This window comes from Sarcophilus harrisii, chromosome 4 (assembly GCF_902635505.1).
Source record: "Sarcophilus harrisii chromosome 4, mSarHar1.11, whole genome shotgun sequence".
Lineage (NCBI taxonomy): Eukaryota > Metazoa > Chordata > Mammalia > Dasyuromorphia > Dasyuridae > Sarcophilus > Sarcophilus harrisii.
The window spans coordinates 2,995,828-3,010,945 of record NC_045429.1 but is presented as its reverse complement, the minus strand read 5'-3'; the positions used below and the strand labels follow the sequence as shown (position 1 = coordinate 3,010,945).

Sequence of the window (15,118 nt, the reverse complement as noted above, 5' to 3'; positions counted from 1 at the left end):
TGTCTGGGCTGGTGGGGGGAGGAAGAGCCAAAGCGATTCCATTCATTTGTTTCACCTAATTATTGGAAACGTCCATGTCGTGAGCAGACTTGCCTGGTTCCCAGCTTGGGAGAACGAATTCAGTTCTAAGTTTTCCGGCCTCCGGAGCTATTATCCCTGCCAGCTCAGCAAGGGCGGGAGTCTGTTCCTGCCCCCTCCCCAGAGTCATCTGCTGGGACTGGATGGTCCGTTCTCCTAAAGCGTCACAGGCTGGGAGGGTCGGTCTCTGAGCTAAGTTGGCACGGTTGGTCCCAGGAGGCTAAAACTCACGCACCATAAAGCTTTCCTAGGACCCAGGGACTAAAATGCCCCCTTTGGTGGGGACACTCCAGACAAATCCCCCTGTCCTTCCTTCCCCATCTCCCCTGAGCTGTCCTTGGGCCCAGAAGGGCTGCTCCCTGTCCTTCACACACACACACACACACACACACACACACACACACACACACCAGACCATCTAACTCACCTGCGGCTCTCTTGGAGTTCCACTGCAGCGTCTGGGGCTGGACCTCTCCCGGTTCCATGCACCTCAGTCTTCCTTCTCTTCTCTGGAAGTGTCTTGCTGGTGGACCGGCTTCATTAATGACCACCATGCTCCCAGAATGCTTTGGAAGGCCTGGCTGCCCCGGGCTACAGCCAAAGCACAGAAAAGAACCTGGCCCACACCCCCTTCCTTGTGGAAGGTCTCTGAAGGGGGCTTGGAGGCACGTGGACCTGGAACCCCCTTCCTGTGTTGTTGGGTGGTAGTTTTCCTGTAAAAGTGGCGTTTCCTTTCTAGGTCCCACAATGGACATGACCTTGATCTCACTTTCATGAGTTAAGTGGCAAGTGCAGGACCCTTGCATGAAGTGGGTTCTTGGCTCCTGAGCACATGGGGATCCACCGAGGACTCTGCCACACGGGCTCTCTGGCGGGGCTTTGGCTTTGCCTCGCTGGAGCCTCCAGTTCAAAATGGCTAAAGTCAAGCACATGAGACCAACAGCGCCTGTGACAAATAAAGGGACCGGGAAGAGTGAACACCATGAGAAGAAACGTACAAGTCATTGACGGTGTTCCTAGAGATAAAAATGGCAAATCGCTATCACTAAGGAGGGGCCACCAGGGCTGAGCACCAAGGCACCAACAAACCTGGAGAGAGCACAGAGAGCTGCATCATCAGCTGCTCAACCAACAAGAAATTCGTCCCTGCCAGGTCCTGGAGTGTCAAAGGAAAAGAAAACGGGACCTGCAACCAAAAACCTAATGGAAAGGCTCCTTTTTCCCAAGAAATCTGTCTTACCCCTTGCGCTCTCATGCCCCATGCTATAGAGCGGTTCGGAGAGCCTTCTCCCTGGCGCGGTGTCCATCTGACTCTCTCATGTTAGGACAAGGGGGAGACGTGGTGAGTCATTGCCCCATTGGAGGAGGAGACACATCAGGTGGCAAAGAGCATCCTTTAGTCGTCTCATCTGGACATTTGTCTTCAATAACAAGAATAAGCAACGCCGAGTAATCTTTAGTGGAAATGCAGGACTTCTCTGGGCAATGCTGTCATTGCTAAAAAGTTAGCCTGGCCCGGATTGTTCTCCTGGAAGATTCTGTTTTAAGAGCCCTGTTTGCTTTGGGAAACAGGATATAAAGTTCCATGCCCATCTCTCAGATAACTTCCTATTCCGTGCTCAGCCCGGTCTCTTAGATTCCCAAGTAACACGCCACAGAGCGTCTCTCTCACAGCTTCAGGAAAAAAGGCACTTTCTGCCCTGTCCCACCTTCACATCCCCTGCTCTAAACCCCGCATGTCCTCCCGCTGATCCCGGAGCACTGTGGGACCAAGCCCTCCCAACCCCTTAGCAGGGCTTCGGATGCCCTTCCTCGTCTTGCCCCGACCTGCAGTTTACAGAGTATCAGAGCTTGGAGACCATCAGATCAAATCCCTCTCGGAGGACAGTGACACAGACACAAGGACCCTCGGCCTTTGCCAGAGCCCTTCCCTGCCCACCAGAGGCCCCCACCTTTTCTCAGATCAGATTCTTTGCTCCTACCTGACCAGCCCGTTTACTGTGGTGAGCATTCCCTCCATCCTTCCCCTCTCAGTGCCAGCCCTTAGGGCACCGTCCTCCCTTTTTCTGTCTCGCCATCTCCCTGGATATGGAATCATAGAATTGTCCGGCTGGAAGAGATCCTGGAGGCCACGTGGCGCAGGCCCCTCCCACAATAGCAGAAGAAGCAGAACGTCCAGGTTGTGTGGGACCTTCGCAGCAGATTTCAGATGGGAAGAGCCAGGTTCCCCCCTGTGAATGTGGTCAAGTATTCCCCCTTCTTCGGCTCCTGAGGTTTATCAGGAGCACAATGAGAGGGTGCAAGGGGCCATGGAACGATAGGAACACGGCTTTAAAGTGAGTGCCTTCGTCGCATCCAGCTCTGAATATGTCTCTCCCAGTGCTGTCTGTGGGATTGAGCACGGAGTGAGGGTCTACGTGTGATGAAAACCAATCCCAAATATTGGGCTTGGAAGCATATTGTTGGGGCACATTGTAGTGAGTAATGCCCCACTGCACGAAGCACAGCCTTATGCCAATGGGAAATACAAAGGCGAAATTATTTTTAAGTGCCCATCTCTGGAGGCAGAGTTTTTGAGCCTGGGGTCTGGTAACTTGTTCCTAAAAGATCTTGCTGCCTATATTTCAATATGATTCATTTCTTTTGTAATCTTGTGTATTTTATTCTATTCATTAAGAAATAGGATTCTGAGAAGAGGCCATAGGCTTTACCAGCTGCTGCCAAAGGGGTCCCTGACACAAAATGAGTGAACCCCACCCCAATGTCTTATTGCGACACCTTGTTGTGGGATCGAGGAGACTTGGGCTGTCAAAGGCTGAGCACATCTGGCAGGCAGGGAAGATCACACTGGAAGCGCCTGAAGCACAGGATGGTCACCTAAGAACCGCCTTCTATTGGGGGGCCCATCCCCAGTGTGGGTATCAGTTTCCCTCAGTGGAAGAAGCACCTTTCGGAAGGTTCACAATCATCCTTCAATTTTACAAGTATGCTGGTGGAAGTGGGATACACCAAGGGATGCTGGCGGAAAGGGCACTGAGGGCATAACACAACACACAACTAGAGATAAAAATGGCAAATCGCTATCACACAACGGCACAACAGGGCAAAGGCCGAGGCGGGGGGAGTGTGCTACCTAGGGGAACCCGAGGCTGAGGCAGGGGGAGCGTGCTACCTAGGGGAACCCAAGGCTGAGGCCAGGGGAGAGCACTACCTAAGGGAACCCAAGCATCAAAGTCAAAGGAAAGACAGATTGCCTGTCATCCACGGGGATGCTTCTTACAGAAAAGGGGAAAGGAGTTCTCACACACCTTATGGTTAAGGAAGGACAAAGAACACTAAGAACCCCCTCCTCACTGGGAGCTGCCAGACAGGAGACGTTTCCAGGAGCGGTCTGCGGGCCAACTTCGGATCACCCGGACAGGATGGGAGGAGAATGTCAGACTGTCCTTAAGTGCCCACTCATCGTTGGGGGGTAGCTAAAGCTGCCCCTCTCCCTTTGGCAGACCTGCTTACAGACACCGAGGAAATGGATACCAGGGCAGGATGATCAAAATAACATTCTGCCCACAGCCCACATCCTAGGTTAATTAACCGCACTTTTTGACACTAACAGGAATAACTTAAGATAAAAAGTGAAGGACCAAAAGAGGTTAATGGAAAGGTTAGGGAAGATAGCTTAGTGTTTCAGTTGCATTCAGCGAAACCTCATCTTTATGTTTATCGAGGGGAAAATTTACTCATGATTTGTCCTTTCTTTGCCCCTTTCGTCAAATTTCCCATCAACTGGGTTAGGAGACTGCCCACAGAGCCATCTTGGCAATATCGCATTTGACAAATGAACCTCCGGTGCCTGCTATTTGTTTGGACTTGACTTGGGGGACACATAGCATCTCCCTTCCTCGCTTGGCTCCAGGAGAAGGAAGGGAAGGTGGTCTTCACCAGCCATAGGCTCAGAAAACAGCTTTCTGTTAGGAACAGTGTATACCACAACGGCCTTCTTCATTGGAAAAGGTGGAGAAGACACCTCCGTTGACTTTAAGAACTGGAAGAAATTAGAATGTGAAAGCCATACCATTTCTTCCAAATCCCAAGCCAATCCGCAGTTTAGGATCCTGATTAATAATTAAAAATCAAATCAATAGTCTTAGCTGGAAAAGAGTATTTGAGTTGATGAGAGTGGAATGGAAAAATGGGCAGATTCCCGACATAGGCTCGCTGCTTTCCAGCATTGGAAGGGCATTCACGAAGCGGAAGGACCAGACTTGGGGTGGATGGTCCCAGACAGCAGAACCGATTCTTAAGGCAAAGGGAATTCTGATTGGATGTTACAAAGAGGTCAAGTTAAGTTTGGCAAGGAGAGAAATCCATAATAATTAGAGCCATCAAAAGCAGGATAGCTTGTGCTGAGTGCTAGTGGGTTCCTTAACTCATGCTGAGTGCTAGCTGATTTCTTTCCTTGCAGGTTTTCAATCAGAGACTAGTGCCCAGTCCTTTTTTTTCTAATATGGGCTGGGTAGGATGCCCCCAGGTCTTTTCAACTGTCACATTCTGTGATCTGTGACATTGTCCAAGAAGCAACTCCAGAACTTAGGGAGAAACAGGGCTGTCTCAGTACTTGTGTTCTCTTGCTGGAGGAAAAGAACAATAGGCTGGGAGTTCTAATCCTGCTTCTGACATTTATAGCTATGAGAATCTGACCATGGAACTTTGTTATTCTGTTCCCCGTTTTCTAATCTGAAAATCGGGAGCTGTTGTAAGGATCAAATGAGAAGCAGCTGAAATCCTCTGCCAAGTGCTTTAAAAAGACATCAGTTGTTGCTGATCCCCACCCATTCATGGAATCATAGGATTGTAGATCTTTTTGGCTGGAAGGAACCTCGAGGCCCATGAATCCAGCTTCTCATCTTGTAGATTAGGAAATTACCCAGAAATATGGATTTACAGGCCCAAGATGACAAAGGGAAGTAAGGGACAGAAGTAGGCACAGTGTGCTGACTCCGTCACTGGGATCATCAATAGGGTAATGAGGTGATCCTGGGGATGAAGTGCTGGGATTGTAGTCACAACAATGTTCAAATCCAACGTCAGACACAGACAAGTTATGGGACCTTGGGACCTTTCCAGATGAGGAAAAGGAGAGCCTGTATCTATCTATCTATCAATAGATAGATAGGTAGATAGATAGATAGATGATAGATAGATAGATGAAAAATAGATAGATAGAGATATTAGATAGATAGATAGATAGATGATAGAAAGATAGATACTATTCCTTGATCCAGAATCCATTTTTAGCTACCTGAAGTCCATTTGTCTCTGCTCTCAATAAGCGAAGGGTTAAGGAAAACATTTTCTTGATATGGTGCTAAAGTTATGAACAAATGCATTAGTGCTTGAGAAGTATCCTGCTTTTCTTAAAGGTGTTAATAGCCTACTCCCACTTCACTTTCCCTGGGTTTCTGCAAGGCATTTAATATAGGGGCAAAATAAAGCTGTGTTGGCCAGTGATTCTGCCCCCTGGTGAGGACCTGTCCCCAGCAGTGACAACATGGGGAGAGCTCCAATGCAGGGTCCTGGCACTCGTTCTGTGACTTTCACGAGATTGTGGGTTGGATTCTCATCACACAGATGCGAAGGATCGCTAACGTTCTGGGTGACGGGGTCAGGGACCCAAAGCTACACCAGCAATTTGGACAGAAGGATGCAGTAAATAGACATAGAGGCAGAGTCACAGCCCAACAAACATGGGTGATTTCCTGGCAGGATGTGGGGCTGGGGAATGTGACGAGACCACAGATCATTTCCTTCCCCTGCCGTTCTCCCATGATACTTTGTGCTGCTAACCTCTACCTAGTGCACTGAGAACGTATTGCTTATTATAGATGGCCCCACTAGTGCCTCTGTCCCTTATTAGCTCCATGATGACAAGAATCATGATTGTCTCTAAAAGCTGCCCCTTTTCTAGCCTCCATCAGAGTGTTGTGCACATAGTAACTGCTTGTCAATTAAATGACAGCTGTAGCTTTTCCTGGAATGGGGAGGAAGGGAGAGTAGTGGGATACAGGCTCAACATGAGCCAACAGTGGCAAACAAATTCAAGATTAATCTCTGCCAGTCTCTTGTTCCTCATCCGTGCAACAATAATGTCAGCTTCTCATGGGGAAAAAAGCCTACTGTGCAAAACAGTAGTGTTCCCTCCAGTCCTGCTGGGAAGGTCACATCAGTGCTGGAGTCTTCGTCTCTGACTCTAGGTGCCCCACTTTCAGAAGGACATCACTAAGAGGGCACATCTGCAGGAGGGCAGCCAGGGAGGATGGCAGATGGTATCATGCACGGATCAGTCAAAGAGGGAATCAAGAGGTGGGCCCTGAAGGGCCTGGGACCTGAGATCTCCCTTGAAGGTTCCAAAGAGCTTTTATAGGGAAAGAGCTATTGAACTTGTTCTGCTTGGAGCCAGAGGTCATGGATAGGATGAAGCCCCTGGCACCATGTCTGGCACCCAGTAAGTGCTTTACTTGATTGAATAAAAAATTGCAAAGAGTTCGAGTTAGGCTTCTTGTTAAGTGATGGAACAAACACAAAAAAGCTTCGACAGTGGCTCTCGGTGGGTGGGCCACCTTGGCAGGTGGTGGGCTTCCTCTCTTGGGGGGTTTCCAGGGAAGGTTATTGAAAGGATTTTAATTCAGATTGGGTAGGACTAAGGGACTTCTTGGGTCCCTTCTGAATAATTCAGTTATGATTCTGATTCTCTGAAGCCAACGAAAAATGTCACCAGTCTGGTCTACTGGGATCCCACCATACCTTGAGGTCTTAGTTCAGTGTCTAACTGCTACTAATGCCAGTGCTTTCACCCAAATACAGAAGCCCCCTCTAATGGCAGCAGGGCCATTGTTCTCATTTTCCGATCAGACTAGTGATGAGGGGACTGGGAGAAGCTAGCAGGGCACCTCAAAGGGTGAAGGGAGGGAACCCATAACCCAATGTGGTCCAATCTGTTGTATATAATGGGAGTGGAAATCATCCTGTCAGGCATATTCTCTCCTCTAAAATATCTACTTTGAAGTTATACTGGTACAAAAATAACAATTACAGGTGATCGTTATTGCTAGAAGAGTAGAACTGAATAGACTTGATTTTTACAATAAACCATATTTCTATATTCTTTTAAATCTTATTAAATTCTTTCCACATATTGTACTACTTGAACTTCAAGCATCCCTATGAGAAAGGTGTTGTTAGACTTCCTATTTCACAGATTAGGAAAGTAAGGTTAAGTCACTTGCTCAAGTACCTGAGGCAAGGTTATACCTCACATAATAAGGACTTCGAGTCCATGGCTCTGCTCTGATTGGATGCCTTTGGAGGGACGTCCCTCTTTCCTGTGATGTTCTCTAGGTCACCTAGACCTAGATATGGGCTGGGTAGGATGCTTGGTACAGGCTTCTTGTTTCATATCTTGCCTTCTATAAGAAGCCTTGCCCGCTCCCCTGCTGCTGCCGCTGCCTTTCCTCTGAGATAACCTCCCATTTCTGTTTGACTTTGCATGGATGTGGGTAGTTTATTAACCTGCTTGCTCTCCATTAGAATGAGCTTTCTTTAAGGACTGGATTTGCCTTTCTGTATATCCCCAGCCCATAATAGACAGCCAATTATCAGCAAACAGCTAAGTGCTTGTTGAATGATTGACTGACTGACTGACTGACCGGCTTCTGAGATCCTGGTCCTTTATTGCTTCTCATTAAGACCATTTGGCATTATGTGTTGCTATGAATTTGCCAAATAAAATTGCACATTTGATTTTGTTTGAGCCATGAAAGGGCCCCAGGCCCAAAGACACCCTTCCCGGGATGCCCACGACCCCAGGACCGGCTCCGGCCAACTCCAGCCAGTATGTGCAGAGCCAGTGAGACTTTTCCAAGCACATCCCAGTGAATTCTCTCCTTTCTCCTTGGAGACAATCTTGGGGGGGGAGGAGAAATCTACATGGTATTACAGCCGCTTTACAGAAATGGAAAATGAGACCCAGTATCCAGCATGATTTGGCTGGTCGTGCCAGGCCTTCTAGCACGGCACCCCTGGCATACCTGCTGCCCCTCTTGTCCACCCCCTCCTTGCCAGACAGAGGGATCAAAGCCCCAGCTTTTAATCTGGAGCCCATAACCTTCAGGGGGCTCTGAGGGAGCTGGGGCTGCTTTGGTAGAATCCAAGTGCTCACATGATCTTTCTGAGCCTTAGTTTTCCTCATCCTTAAGTGAGGGGTGTGGGAAGGGGCAGAGGACGTCCTCCATTATGGGATCTTTGCTGTGGGGCCAGAGTGGATTTGAGGGTCGTGGGTATCTGGACCCCTCATTTTATGGAGGCTAAGGGATGACCCAGGCAGGGCCTGACCCCAGGGCTCCCAGCCCAACCCTCCACCTGCTACCTGAGGGAAGCTCTCGGTCTGCCTGGCTTGGGGGGCGGGGAGGGAAGGGGACTGTCACTGGCTGCCGTCACACGTACCTGCAAAGCAAAGCACGGTCACCTGGGCCACCTCCCTTCCAGACGGGCCGTTTGCTTTGTCCTTGAACACCAGCGTCGAGTTGGGAGACTTGTAATCGCAGTCGGCCTCGGACCGTCGGAGCCCAGGGTGAGCGGCCACCGCGGGGCTCTGGGCCGGGCCGCTGGCCCCGCCACCGGTGGGGGCCAAGGAGCCGGCCTGGGCGGGGGCCGAGGAGCCGGCCGGGACGTTGCTGAGGGGAGTGGCCGGGGCGGGGGCCGAGGAGCCGGCCGGGGCGTTGCTGAGGGGAGTGGCCGGCGGCTGCGGGCCACACGTGCAGCTCCACTCGCTCCTGTCCGGACCCCGAAGGATGGTGCGTGTGAGCGGGGCGAGGACGGCCGGGACGCGGGCCAGGTGGTTGCCGGAGAGGTCCACCTCCCGCAGCCGTGGCAGGGCCCGGAAGGCGCCCTCCCCGAGGGAGCTGATGAAGTTGTTGGACAGGTCCAGATAGCTGAGCCCCGCCAGGCCGGCCCCCACAAAAGTCCCGTCCGCCAGGCTCCTGATGCGGTTCCCGTTGAGGAGCAGCCGGAGAAGGCCCTTGGTGCTCCGGAACCAGGCCCCCCGCACGCTCTCCAGCAGGTTGTTCCCGAGGGCCAGCACCCGCAGGTTCCGGAGCTCTCGGAAGGTGCCGCTGCTGAGGGACGAGCTGGCTATGCGGTTGTGCTCCAGCAGCAAGGTCTGCAAGGCCCGAAGCCCGCGAAAGGCGCCTTCCCCGATGTCCGCGATGCGGTTCCTGCTCAAGGCGAACACGCTCACGTTCAGCAGCAAGGACAGGTTCCCGCCCTCGACTGCCGTGATGGAGCCGTCGGTCACCATGAGCGCCCGCGTGCTCACCGGAGCCTCTGCGGGAGGGAGGGAGGGAGTGGAGGTGAGACAGACGCACACGGGGACACACACACACTCACTCACTCACACCCGTCACCACTCACACTCGTCACACAGCACTCCTGCAGCACCCCATACATCACACTGCACACACACACACACACTCCCCACACCCATACACACACACTCACCCATACACACCCCTACAACCCACTCACTCCCCACTACCCATACACACCCACCACACACACACTCACTCCCACACACATACACCACTCACACCATACACCACACCACCACACCCCCAACACCACACTCACCCCATACACACACCCATACAAACACACTCACTCACTCACACACCCCATACACACTCACACACACTCCCCATACACACCCCCCCATACACACACACACACACACACTCACCCCATACACACACCCATACAAACACACTCACTCACTCACATACCCCATACACACACACACACACTCACTCACACACCCCATACACACTCACTCATACACACACATACACACACACACCCCACACACCCCCATACAAACACACTCACTCACTCACATACCCCATACACACATACACACACACACTCACTCACACACCCCATACACACTCTCCCATACACACACTCATACACACACACATACACTCACCCCACCACACACCCCACACACACACCCCAACCTCTCTCTCCTCCACACACACACACCCTACCCCACACTCACCCCAATCTCAGCCATACTTCACACACTCTCCCAACCTGGGCAAGAGCACATTAAGTAGGAGCGTGAACGATCCCCGGGCTCCGGATCAGAATGGTGTCCCCCCCCATAAGTCTGCCTAGGAGACAGACACCCCCCTCTCCCCCCCTCCCTGCTCATTTAGGAGTCGATGAATCCATTGCTTGCTAATATCCCCGTATGTAACGAGAGCTCCCAGTCTGCTGTGGTTAAAGCAGCAAAGATGGAATCCTTCAGTATTCACTGAGACAAGGGCCGGTCAGTTGTTGTTATGCCCATTATCCAGGGAGGAAATGGAGCCCCGGAGCATGAACGTGCTTTCTGCCAGAGCAGCAGGAAACTCGCGTTACGGGTGAGAAGCCCGGGGGCCCAGCGCGGGGCCGAAGGTTCCATGACCGCGGCCCTCCTGACTCTTACTCCCGAACTTCCCCCAGGAGCCTTTCTCTCCTTTAAGAGAATTTTTTCCCCTGCGTTTATAAGGAGAAATAGGCACGAGACAAACTCCCCGCCTGCAGCTTGTCCTTGGAGACCCCGTGGTGACCGGCAACCCCCCACCCCCACCCCGCCGCCGTTCCAGTGTGGGGCTTTCCTTCCCGGGAGCCGGCTAGCTGGCTCCGGTGGCGGGAGAGTTCCCACGGATCTCCCCCCACAAAGTAGATTATGAGTAGGATCGCTCGCCTCTGGCTAAAAGCCGGCAAGATGGCAGCTATCCCCCTCCTCCCTCTGCCCCGGCTCTCGGCGTCACTGGGCCGTCCCGGCCTTGGGGCCATCCTGTGACAGGCCCGCGGATGACTCTGGTCACCATCCTTATCTCCCAGGGATCACGGCCCGGCCATGAGGAGCCAGAGAGACATGGTGATAAGGAGCCACTGGAGCGCCCCGTTATCAGTCACCTTATTTGGGCTGCGAAGGGCAGTCGTCCTAACGCCCCTTATGTCGAGTGGGCCCAGGGTGGTCCCGTGGCTGGGGAGGGGAGCGTGGGGCCCCCCGGAGCCCCCCAGACTCGGCCGCCGCAAAGCTTTCTCATCCTGCCTTGCTTGGAGCCGACGCTGGATTCCCTGCAGCTGCCGGGATGTGGATGTGGAACACCCGCACATTTGGACAAGGGTTTTACTTGGGTATGATTCGGCTTAATGATTTCTGGTTTCCAATGTCCCTCCTCCCGTCCCTCACAAACCCGGCCCGCCAACATGGGGGGGAGGAGGGGATGCTCCTTCCACCTCCGGGATTTGTGAACACGAAGTCCCCGCGCCAGAGCCCGTCAATGACTTGGCGCAGGCGGCGGAGGGAAGCTTTGCTAACGAGCCATCCACAGGACGCTCCGATTTCCTCAAATCTCCTGCTCCCCCATGTGACACCTTGGAAATGAGCATGCGGACAGTGGAAGGGAGGGAGTGGCCCTTGTGCCTCACCAGCCTCCACCAAGTTCTATCCCCCCACCCCAAAACAAACAAACAAACAAACAAACAAACAAACAAAACCAAGCAGATCAAGGCTTCCATTTCCTCCCGAATCGGGGTCTCACTTGTTACAGGTAGAAATGAGTCCCTGCTAATCCTCCTCTTGTCAAGGAGGGCTTTTACAGCGGCCATTTTCTCAGCAGAGGCTCAGGATTTTAGAGTTAAAATCGACCTTTTTTCCTGCAGCTTCCTCTTTAACCCCCAGATGCCTAAACTTTCCCCTGGCCCGGTCTATGGCCGGGTTAAATCTCGGCATGTAAATCACATTCTCTTTAAATTTCTTAATAAGGTGCCTTATTTTTAAATTGTTGACTTTAGCAAGCAATAGGTAATGAATCCAGCCAGTGGATCTTGTTAGGATCGCCACAGCTCATTTACTCCCAATGAAAAAAAAAGAGAGAAAGAAAAAGACTATTCTTTCAAAATTAGATCCATTTTGATCGTCATCTCTGTGTCAGAGAGGGGAGGATGGGATAGCAGGCCTGGGATGTGGCGAGCTTGGCCAGTCACTCCCAGAGCTGAACTCAGCAAAAAGTTATGGCAAAAGGAAGGGCAAAGTGAGTTATTTCATGTATTTCCCTTTTTAAGTGTTTTTTTCCCCATAAGAAAAAGCATCATTCATTTTCAATATAAAGGTTTGGAATAACCTCAGGCGGCATTCCCATAGTTGCTGAGCATGATGGTGAAGTCAACTTGAGTGATTTGGGGTCTTCAGAAGGAATCGTGTCTTGCTCCCCTACGAGCTGAGCCCAGGGAGCAGCAGGGACAGGCAAAGGCAGGACCAGGAGTGGACTATACAGATAGTCCTTCCCTTCATTACCTGGTATATATGTCAGCCTCTGGCAGAGAGTGACATCTGGGGAGCACGCTGAGCAGGATGGGGGGCAAGAAGCTCCCAATCGAACTGTGATTGCCAAGAGGGTGAGCCAGCCACCTGAAAGCAGAGGAGAGAGCACATATTCCCTAGTGTTGGCAATTAATATTCAGGATTTAATTACTGTCAGCTCATTAGACATTTCACTGATTTCTACTCTAGAAAAAACTGTTTTTAAGGCTCCTTTTAATGTCCTCACAGACCACCCAATGAATAGCCTTGGAGATTAGTCCTCAACCTGCCTTCGTTTTGGCAGACAAAAGTTTGAAGTTTACAGTGGAAGATAGCTGCTGGTTATGGGGAGCCCATTGCTTTATGATTAGCTAGAATTAGGCTATGAGGACTCTCAGAAGCTGTCTAGTACAATGTATCTTTTGTTTTGTTTTGTTTCGTTTTTTTAAGTCACCAAGAAAACAGCAGTCCAGAGAAGTTAGGTGTCCTGAGATGGGATTCGCACCTACCTGGATCCATCAGATTATCCCATTTCTGCCAGTTCTCTTTCCCTCTCACAGCCCATCAAATTAAGATTACAGATTCCTCTGCAGAGAATCATCTGTTACATTTAAGTTTCTCAGTATCGTCTTTCTAAAAAGCTTTATTGATGCCCTTTGTTTCCTATTATGCTACAAGCATATCCTAATATGCTCTAAACATAATCCTCTCCTTAAACTAAAGAAAAACAGTTAAGCAAAATTGAGCCAAAAAGCAACCGTGCCTGACAATGGACAAGGTGTTCTTCATCTGTGGTGGGCCACATCTCTAAGAGAAGGGAGATGGGTTTCACAAGATCCTTTATAACCCCTGATATGTTTAGCTTAAAGTCTCAGTAAGCTTGTCCCTAAGGACTCCCCCCCCCAAAAAAAAATTCTGTTTGGGTTTGCTCCCCATTTTACCAAGAGCTGTACATAAACAGTCTATTGGGAGCACTGGAGCTCCTGAAGGTAGGGCTAAATATACAAAGCTTTGACTATATGAACTACATGAATATATGAACTTTGAGTCCAAGGTGAGGTTTTCAAAGGCATTTTAGGAGAGGAGAGCAGAGCAGAGCAGCAAACACACAGTCTAAGAAAAAGCCGCAAGACCCATGGATTGGTGTCATTGGGCATTGAGGGAGTTAATACCTTTTTTTTTCCTTTTTCATTTCCAGTCTTTCATTTCGAGGAGGAAAAACTGCCATTTGAAAACATGCAAAGCTAATTAAAGCTTTTCGCAGCTTCATTATCTGAATGCAGTTGAGAATCCTGACTTAAAACTCTTATCAGGAAGAGACTCAACATTGGACCATGAACAGCAAATGAACATTCAATTAACACTTCAATACAAGAGTATTTTTTTAATAAAAAATATACTTTATTGTTAATCTCTTACTCTTTGCAAATGCAAATACCCACATTTGAAAACCCAAAGACAGTTGCTGCCCTTTATTCTTGCCAGAGAAGGGAAAAAAGTCCTTCTTTCTCTATTTACAGGGAAGACCAGAATTTTCTGAAGTCGTGACAAAATTGGAAGAATGCCTTTGCAACATTGAGGTGAGTGTATCTGAGTCCCTGAAATTAGCAATGAACAATGGCCTACATATTCAGGTATGTCCCTGAGCCTGTCAGGTAGTTGGTACTTAGGAAGAGAAAGTTTGGCCTAGATCTCAAAGTCTGCTATTTTTATTGAAAATCTATACACTGCCCTCCAAAGAGGATGTCCCCCCAAAATCGTGAGCTAATAGCTCCATTCTGGTGCAATAAAATAAATCAATATAAAATAAATTTGTATTAATAAAATATATAGAGAAATAAAAATAAAGGAGGATACAGGGAATCAGGACTCTGCAAACAAAAACAGTCCAGCAAAGAAAGACAGGAATAACCTGTTTCAGTAAAGGAGAGGTAGAAATCTGAATTTACAAAAAAAAAAGATTGAATAGAAAGAGTAATTATTCATATTTTAAATGTGCACATACACTATACATATGTGTATACGTATACATCTTTACATGTATATACACATAAATGTATTTGCTTTCAGATCAGTCTTGTGATGAATGGAAGGCTTGCATCACAAGTGTCTCTGATAATTGAAGATCCAATCAGATATGAAAGGCAGCCATTCCAAATGACAATTGAAGTCATTGGGGAAATATGGTCTGATTTACAAATATTTTGATCTGCACATTTTCCCCCAGTGCACAGATGTCACATAGAGAGATAAACCCCTGTCATTAGGCTAACAGATTTTTCCCCCTCCTTCATAGCAGGGAGTTGCTAGCCTGGATTTTCTGGATAATGACTTCAATTTTCTATTTCAGTTTGCTAGTGCAGACCAGGCCAAAAGGCAGGATTCTAAAATGGGCAAAGCCGAGTCAAGCATGAGCACTGATCCATATAAACTCTTTTGCCAAATGCAAAATCATTTCCCCTCTTTTCTCTCTAGTTTTCTGCTGTAGAGATTTCAATAAGAAGAACCAAATGGCTCCATCTTATACATTCACATATAGAAAGGGAAGAAGAAACATGCAAATAGCAAATCCCAACAAAACTAAGGATGGACACCCAGGGGAATGGAGGAGACCCCCAAGAAAGACTCAAC

The 15,118-nt window shown here is 49.5% G+C and overlaps 1 protein-coding gene across 1 annotated transcript in view; it reads left to right on the top strand.

Annotated features, from left to right (window-relative positions):
* The window catches only part of TNNI3K (TNNI3 interacting kinase), a 285,034-nt gene that overhangs the window by 218,818 nt on the left and 51,098 nt on the right, over positions 1–15,118 (top strand). Inside the window, exon 27 of the mRNA XM_031968361.1 lies at positions 14,008–14,067. Coding sequence (XP_031824221.1) covers positions 14,008–14,067 — 60 coding nt within the window. The remainder of the gene's footprint in view (positions 1–14,007; positions 14,068–15,118) is intronic.